Here is a 9,424-nt window from a genome sequence, read left to right as displayed (position 1 = left end):
ACAATATATCTAGGATTTATATCAAGAAAAATCGTATATCTTTAATAAAAACACTCATTTCATTTAATGGTTTGTCCATTACCGAAAGTAAGTTTTTTTACATAAATCTAAGACATTGTCAATATACAGGGTTTGGCAGAAAAACGTTGACTCAAGAGGTTGCTTTTGAAATAGTTTATTTCCTTTTTGGGATCCTCGTGTATGAAAACACTACAAAGTTGTTCTTTGTTTTATCGATTTTGTGGTGTCCACCTCCATTATGTTCTTCTTCAAGCTGGACCGGAACTCCAGATACCAACATTTTTAATCGTGTCCTGCACTTCCTGCTTTCTGTGAGATATATTTTCTTTCATTCTTCATCTTGGATACCTTTAACAACCAGGCTCTTGGAGCCATTCACAATATCCATAATACATGCCAACTTAACTTCAGCATCTAGGAGATCATAGATGCTCTGCCTTTATACTCACTTATTATTTCGAGATGACGAAACATTTTTATTATAGTTTTGTTTATGCAAAAAGAATGGTTGAACCAGAATGTCAAAAAATAATCAGTAAGCCTGAAAAATTAACATTAATTAAAGTGTAGCAAAAATACATCCATTTACTTTTAATGGATTATTTTTATTGATGTTTATCTCCATGGCAATCAAAACAGTATTTTTATTATGGTCGGACTTGATGATTTCCTGTATTTTATATATTTTCACCATTTACCCTTCCAGAGCTTCTTGGTACATCTTTGACATCAAAAAAAAAAAACTGGAACAAAATCACCAAAACCAAATTTACAAATAATTGGCTGTTACAATATCAGTACCATAAAAGCATTTTTGCCTTGTTTAAAGAAAAAAATGTAAAATATGGCATATTTTTCTCTTTGCTGGTTTAATCTTTGACGAGTTCTCAAACAATAATAAAACTGTCTGAGAAGCTATTTTAGTATAAATCCTTATCTTTATAACACCATCCAGCCTCAGCCAACTGCAATTTTACCACGCAAGATACATATTACTAAAGCCATCTAGAGAAAAATAATGGATTTTTTATAGTAATATTATACAATTTCGCAGTAAAACTGTTCTTCCTTTACAATGGCAAATTTTATTATTGTAGAGGAAACTTGTTGGAAGTCCTTTTTAAGGTGACTTATTCAACTAAAAAAAATGTCTTATTAGTTAACTAATTACTACAACAAAAGGAACGAATTTGCGTGAAGGGTTTTTTGGTTATTTATTATTTGATCAGACCACCTAAAAAAATTAAAATTCAGTCTTGACACCATATGGATTGGCATCACAACAAACAAATATGTGTTATTAAAGTAAAACATAAGTACACACTAATAATTATCAAGAAATAATTTGCTGCCTGAACGAACGTTAAAGTTGATCTCGAAAATTTTATATTTAAATGCTATTTAGTGTAACCCAATTGCACTTACAAAACGCGAGATACACATTACTATAGCCATCTCTTAGAAAAATAATTAGAATCATAATTAAACATTTCAGGAATTAACTAAACATTTTAGGGACTTGGTTAAATGGCTAGTTTCACTATTTGACTGTAACATTTATAAGACCCAGTAACCATTCCAATGGTGCTACTATCTTACACTGTCTTTATTAATCATCTTTACGGATTTTGTAGCCATTAGGTTCATTTTTTCAACAAATAATAAATAACTAAGTTGAATAAATGACTTACATTATAATAATATATGGAGAGAGTCATCGAAATTCTTTATGCTCACCATTCCCGTTCTATGTCCTTACATCTATCTTTATAATATATACAAACATATATTATGTTCGTTAATGTCTCGACCATATTTAATTCCGTAAACAATGTATCAACCATTTTGTATTTATACTGATATAAAAAAAACCATTCAATATCTGTATCAATAGAAACATTATCCTTAAAAGTATGATATGTATTTATATATTCCTCTTGGGAAAAATAAATAGATCTCTAGATATTTTCCAAGCATATTTATATATATATTTGTAGCCAGAAAAAGTTTTTTTTGAAATGTTTGTGTGACATAATCTAAACGTTTTGATCAAAGTGAAATAATTTACCAAGTTGGTCTTAAAAGTTCAAAAATGTAAAACATTTTTCTTAATTGTAAATATAAACACTCCTCCCAGCGATCCCCCCATCTTGGTAACCCGTACAAATAGTTCTCGGCATATATTTCTGCAATATAAAGGTTCCCAAGACAGTTTTTATTATCGGCTAAATTACTTCGAGTTGAATTGACTTAGAAACGTCAAATTTTAACAAAACAAGTCTTTATAAGTCCGATATTGTTTGAATTTATTCAAATATTTTACGTCACCTTGATACTCGATTTTATCCATTTTCATATAAAAACTCACATCACCTCACCCAAACGAGGGTTACATAACAACTACGTCTCCAAAATGGCTGAAACTTTGGTAAGTAACTGCCAACAGCTGCTACCTAAATGTGACTAGCTTTTACTAAGGAGTACTGACATCTTCAAGTTGAGATCGGAAACTTTTAAGACCCTTCTCGTATAGTTTGAGCCATATGTATGGAGCAATATGTAGAGGTTTTACACAGCCACAAAAGGTGTAACTTTTATAATTTTATGACAAAAAAAAAAATATCACCTAAGAAATAGTCTATATAAGTGACAATTAAGCAATTTATGAAAAATTCTTATAAGAAATTACCTATAACTTAATCAATGCAACTCTAACTTATCAATTAAATTAACATTACAAAAAAAAAAAAATGAATACACAGTCTTTAAAAAATGTTTGTATAGTTATCTTCCAAAATAAGTATTTCTGATGAAAAATAATATTTGTCTTTTTATGTTTAATTCACAATGTCTTAACGGCCCTTACAGAGTGATTAACGTGGAAAAGATCTTCAATCTATTGCCTTTTTGTCTCCATTAATTACGCATTCCAACCAATAATACAGCATTTTAAAACTTACATATCGAAAGCATTTTTCATATAATCCAACGTCATTTACAATGAGTAATGGTTTTATGGAGCTCTAATTGGCGTGGTAGGATTTGTTAACTAATTTTACGACAAGCAGAAGTAGATCTACCATCCATTTTACTTGAAAAAAAACCCAAAATATGCATTTTTCGAACTTTGAAAAACGTTTAAAAAAAAATATAATATCAAAGTGAATGAATTATCTCATTAATAAAATATCTCCATTACATGGCTGTTATTCTAATATTTAGATAAATAAAGATGGATTCACTGAATTGCTTAAAATGTATACATAAAGACCATGATAGTAATAGAAAGGAAGAAGATATGCGTTCGAAATGCGTGCGTAAGCATATCAATAAACATATTTTTATTCTTACGCATCAATTTCATATACAAAATGCAATATTTAATTTTCTTATTATATCCAAGCCATGTTAAAAACACCGTTAAAAAGCCACGTTACTTGAAATAATTTTGATACAATCTGTATTGTGATGTTTTTCTAAGAATAAAAAATGATTCAAGTGCAAATAATTATATATTTTGTTTTAATATAAGACACCTCTTCTATGTAGAAATAAACTGATAAAAAATATCATTGTATTGATTAATTACGTATCAGTATATATCAAGTTTTTTTATAGATAAGTCGAAAATAGAATAAAATTATTATTAATTTGTTGATTTTTGCATCCAATAAAAGTAATTTCTCAATTATATTACCATTGAAAAAATGGTTCTTAATCATTTACATTCTGGAAAAATTTAATTACATGTTTGTTTTTAAAAGTTGTTAACTTTATGGAGATTCTGAAGTTGATTAATAAAGAGAAGAAAAAAAAGGTTCCTATTAATTTTCAATTTAACATTATCACAATTCACCAAGTTATTAATTAAGGTTTACTATCTCTATTTTGATAGTGGAGTTTACATGTAATCATAAATTTCAACATATTATTATCTTATCAATTTCTATCTGATAAAATGTGCAACGAACAAAATTTTAAAAAGTTAGAAACTGTAGGACTCCAGTAAAAATATTTATATTAGTACTGCAATCTTTTGCAAAATCCCTGAATATGGAATACGACTGGAAATTGTCAAAGAAAACCCTCGTAGAAAGAAACTCTGCACTCTACAATAATCCATTGATGTCTGATGTGACTTTTATCGTAGGGAGAGAAGGCAAGCTACAATTACTTATTTGAATGTATTTTTATCTCTATTTTTGGATTTACTACAATTAACGGCTCTTAGTGTTGGTTTAAGATAGGGTTTTTTTTTGTTTTTTCAAAATTAAACATTAGGTCAAATTTTTATACTGCCATTTATAAATTGTGCAAAATTATACAATTATATCATTCACTTAATTGCTGTCTGCGCTATGCCATACATATATCCTGAGATATTTCCTGTCTCTAACCTCAAAGGCTTAGAGGGTGTTGATTCAAAATACTTCAAAGCTATAATTCTGGAGAAGTGCGTCTTCCAAAGTAAGAACATTGAACTTTGCTGTGCCTAATGCAACAAAAATACCGCAAAAAGACTTACGAGTAAGTATTTAGAGGATACTTAAGAGTGATATTTATTACCACAACTCTGAGGTATACCACATGAATCATCAATATACCCATCATGGACAGTAATAGATCTGATACAATGGTTCATCTTGTGCACTACTGCCCTAGCGAATCCATCCAGTTTCTAGAAACTCTGACACACATATACAAAGTATTCCAGTCAAACAGTCTTTGTTTGTGTCAAAACAACTATAAAAATTTTCAAACAACAAATGATAAACTGGCTCTTCGATTTACAAGTATTAGTTCGATTTATGGTGGAGCAAAGGGGTAGGTAGAACTATGCTTTATTGTCCTAAGGTCCCTTCCCTATTGCCCGTATCGTTTTTCATAGATTTTGTGGAGTATGATTATATAGTTCTACTTTGACTCATTGTCCAAAACCCCTCCAAAAATTGACCTTAGACTCCACAACAAATGATTCGGGCAATTGGGAAGGGTCCCCGTATGGCAATGAGGCATAAAGCTATTTTGTCAGTTGCTCCACCAAAAACTGACCTATAATCAATATTTTTATAAAAAAAAAGGAATCAAAGGTTTGTTGTTGTTTTTTTCAAACACAAAAGTAATTAAGAAATCGTAGTTTCCCCAAACACAATAGAACTGACTATGGTCGTCCTCAATTTATAAAATCATATCTCCTAATATGAACTTCATCTTTTTATTTGTATATAATGACCATTTTAATTGACTGTGTCCATATATCATTTATTGACTTTTTTTTAAAGTCATATTCCTTTCTATTTAAAAGTAATTTTTACTACTTAAATTTAATATAACATTTTTTTAGAAACAACTTTTTTTTTTGTTGTCATTAAATAAAAAGTTCAAATTTTCTGACGAATATTCCATATCTTCCAACGTTAATATTCCATGTGGGACCCACTCCCGGTGGCAATGGCCCTGAGCAAGGGGATATTTTTCTGTCAACTTTATGCCGGGTGGTTCATTCAAATCTAAAAATTTACTACTTCAATAATTAGTTAAGGTTAAGCAATTAAGATGAATTCATATTTTGATATATTAAAGGATATACAAATTTGTTGCAAAAAAAAAATCCAAAAAATCAGAACTCTCTAGCTTACGTACAAGTTGAGAAAATGGCAATAGAACGTGATTGGCGAATTTTCATTCCCACACTCGAAGCAGTCGGGCGTTTCCAGGACCACCTTTTCCACCATCAGCAAGTCCGAAACATTAAAAAACTCTGTTAAAAAGGCCAGACTGTAACTGGAGGAGTTACAGAAAATAGCCCAGGATAATACCCTCAAAAAATTGGGTGGAAATAGTCGTGTGAGGGTGGAAAGGCCACTTTTGACATCAGCAATGGTTTCTTTCATTGCTGATGTCAAAAGTGGTCTCTGTTGTAAAACTCTTTTGGATGAATCGTTTAACTTATTTTGAACTCTTTGTTGACACTTTTGACGCCCTACTGCCCTGATGCCAACCTTCTCGACTACAACTTTTGAGTACAAGTCGAGAGGAGGGCTTACCGTGTCCGTCATCCAAACATCGATGCCCTAAAAGCCCCTATCTGCCAGAATTAGGAAGCCATGCCAAAGGACTATATCCACAGATAGTACTAAGCGTTCCGCCACCGCCTGTAAACCATCATTGCCGCTAAGGGCAGCTACATTAATGATTAAGAGAGCTCAGGCACACATCTGTTCATTGTATTAATTTTGTTAAAATACTAGAGTTAATTAATAAATTATATCTTTTTGAAGTTTAATTTGAAAGTGTTAAGATTTTAAAAGACAACTTAGTATGTCTAATATACAAAAAAGACCCACTTCAAGGCTTTGGCTTCCCTGTCATATAACACAACATAAATATTCAATGCTCAAATCACAAATTTGTTTTTGGGGCCGGATTTATTTTATTGAATATGACTCACCATTAATATACCAAAAAATATTGTAGCTTATGTGATTACGGCCTCGCCTATTACGTCTATTAATCTTTTTTCTTCTTTATGTCTCTTATAGGTAAACTTGCTATTTGATAAGGTCGAACCATTTGTTTTTAAATAGGCTTAATATACCCATACAGGGAAGGAAATAATCCACGCTCATAAATATGTTCTATCCATTGGAAGCCCGGTTTTCCAAGTCATGTTTTATGGTCATTTCGCTAAAGTTCAAAAATCTAGTGACAATCCTATTACAATCATAGATATTGAGCCTCAATCCTTTTTTACGTTGCTTAAATATCTATATTCAGATGTCATTGAGTTACATATGGATCATATTGTTTCAATCCTCTATGCCTCCAAAAAATATATGATTCAGCATCTAACAGAGCAATGTGTTCTATTTATCAACAAAAATCTCACACCAAACAACGTCTGTGCTCTTTTAAGCAATTTGCGAATATATGAGGATATATCTAATACTATTAGTCTATGTTGGGATTTAATCGACTCCGAATCTCAATTAGCAATTAGCTCAGAATCTTTTATTGAAGTTGATCATTCCATACTCACGCAAATTATATTCAGGGAAGGTCTTAATTGTACAGAATTGGAAGTTTTCAAGGCTGCATTGAATTGGGCAAATGCTCGATTGGATCCAAAAGAAGTGAAAAACGAACAGGATAAAAATAATTTGGGGAAAAAGAGACGAGAAATTCTTGGCTCTGCCCTTGATGAAATTCGCTTTCCTTTGATGACTATTAAGGAATTTGCTGATGAAGTTATTCCAACTGGGATTCTTAATCATGATGAAATCATTGATATATTTGTCCATTTATCCTCCCCAAAGATTAAGCCCGAAATAAGGTATTGCTCTAATAGAAGAAAAGGAAGATCCAAGACGGAGTAATATTACAGATGGTCAAGCCAGGTAAAATTGAATATAACATAGAACTTAACATCCTTGTACTTGACACTGTTTAGATGATACTTACAAAAAAAATTGTTTTTTCACATTAATATCGTAAGAATTGAATTTCGAGTTTCAATAAAACAGGAATTTGTAGGCAAGAAATCCATAATGGAAACGTAAAAATCCCATGAGAATTATTCAAGTAAATTTGTTAAATAACATTCGCATGGGGTTCAAAGAGTTTCGACATCCCTTCGATATAACCCCTTTGGATATTATCACAAAAGTTCATGATGTTAATTTCTATGTACTAGTATTATTGATTCATTTGAGCTTACCGTACTCATCAATCTAAAAATCAGCTGGAACACAAACAATAATATTTTTCCATAACATATATTCTCATAACAAAAATGATAACCAAGAAAGCAATCAACATGTATGAATTCGCCGAGGAGATTCGTATATATCCTAACTTAATAACTATAATTTGTCAAATGCTTATAAATGTAAATAACGCCTGCTAAGATGTGAATACCAATATAAAAGGAATATAACATCAATTATATTACAAAAACTAATATACAGAAGATATGAATATTTTTCTTTAACTATTTCAGTGCAACAACATTCCAAATATTGTTCCCAAATCCTCGGTTACTTTTCCTACAAATCATAATGTGAATACTTTCCAGAGGATTTTCAAAACATTAACATCAAAAGTTGAATTCGATATTTATATACCTTTTAGAGGAAATATATGTATAATATTTAAACTAGAGTCTTAAATTTAATAAGTAAAACTCAATGTGAGTCTTTGCTCTAGTCTGTGAATGAAGAAAAGGTATATTCTTTATCTGTTAATGTATCATTTATTAGAAACTCCTGGAATATTCGAGAAAACGTTACGGAAACAATATAAAGAATAATGAATTTAAATTAGTAATTGAGCAAAAAAAAGTGAATAATAAAAAATATACAAGGTCCATTTTTGATGGAGGAACGAGCTATCTCACATTGTCCCATGGGCCCTTCTCAATGGACCGTATAGTTTGTTCTTGAGTTTTTATGTCAATTTTAGTGAAGTAAGGGAAAAAGAGGTAAAGGCGAACTATTAAGTCATACTCCACTAAATCTAAAAATAACAATACAGACAATAGGAAAAGTCAATAGGACAATGAGTAGACTTAAGATTTTTGAGCAACTTTTTTGGAAAAAAGGAGCAGTCAAATATCTAAATTGAGCAATTTGTAGTTAAAGAAAAATATAGTTTTATAAGGATAATTTAAAGTAATGAGTGTTTTTATTTGTATATTTACCATCATTTATTCATAAATTTTTGTATACTATTTTGATTTTAAAAAGATTTTCTTCCGTTAATTTTTGCTTTCGATCAGTATTAGTAGTTTTAAACATACTTAAAGACGTCCACATTAATAGTTGAAGGCAATTTGGATTTTTTTCTATGGGAATTATTCAACTGTCAATTTTGCACCAAAGTGATCGGTCCTCTAATTGGATGTTACCGGAATATGGCTCTCTCACATATCCGATCATTTAATAATAACCCTGATTTCATTATATATATATATATATTACCTCCGACGAGTGACTAATGAGGAGGATTTTAGCAGATAAATTGTCACTCGAAAAATATTATCAAATAATCTTCAAAAGCTGTTGTGTAATCTATCCAGAACCCAAACTTCTTATATTTAATTTATACCAATGGTTCGAAAACGAACCATTTAAAACAAAACAGTTCGAAATGAGCAATTTTTGCTCAAAAAAGGTCAAAATCAGCAGTTTTTCTAAAAATAGGTTGAAGTGAGCAATTTTTGAGCGATCAAGCGATTGCACACAAATCCCAAGTCTAGCAATGAGACATTGTTCTACTTTGCGCAAGAAACTGGTGGGGTTTCTAAAAAATTTCTGACACTAACAAAGGCCTAGATGTGGAAATATGGACTCATGCGGAATAGATATTAAAAATTGCTATAATTTGAAAGAGCCCTCATAGATTT

General features: G+C 30.6%; 1 protein-coding gene across 3 annotated transcripts; it reads left to right on the top strand.

Moving 5' to 3' along the window:
- Positions 1–3,833: 3,833 nt before the first annotated feature.
- Positions 3,834–8,176, top strand: LOC121128087 (BTB/POZ domain-containing protein 6-B). Of its 3 annotated transcripts, none has more exons than XM_040723651.2 (3): positions 3,835–4,180; positions 6,628–7,418; positions 7,715–8,176. In XM_040723651.2, exons 1-2 carry the CDS (start codon positions 4,075–4,077, stop codon positions 7,395–7,397), a joined length of 876 nt encoding a protein of 291 aa, XP_040579585.1. In that variant the 5' UTR covers positions 3,835–4,074; the 3' UTR covers positions 7,398–7,418; positions 7,715–8,176. The 3 variants fall into 3 exon arrangements, with proteins under 3 accessions (XP_040579584.1, XP_040579585.1, XP_040579586.1); XM_040723652.2 differs by having other exon boundaries at positions 3,836–4,180; positions 7,734–8,176; XM_040723650.2 differs by having other exon boundaries at positions 3,834–4,180; positions 6,628–8,176.
- Positions 8,177–9,424: the final 1,248 nt, after the last annotated feature.

This window comes from Lepeophtheirus salmonis, chromosome 13 (assembly GCF_016086655.4).
Source record: "Lepeophtheirus salmonis chromosome 13, UVic_Lsal_1.4, whole genome shotgun sequence".
Taxonomy (NCBI): domain Eukaryota; kingdom Metazoa; phylum Arthropoda; class Copepoda; order Siphonostomatoida; family Caligidae; genus Lepeophtheirus; species Lepeophtheirus salmonis.
Note: the sequence above shows the minus strand (reverse complement) of the source record. Positions and strands in the feature narration are given on the sequence as shown.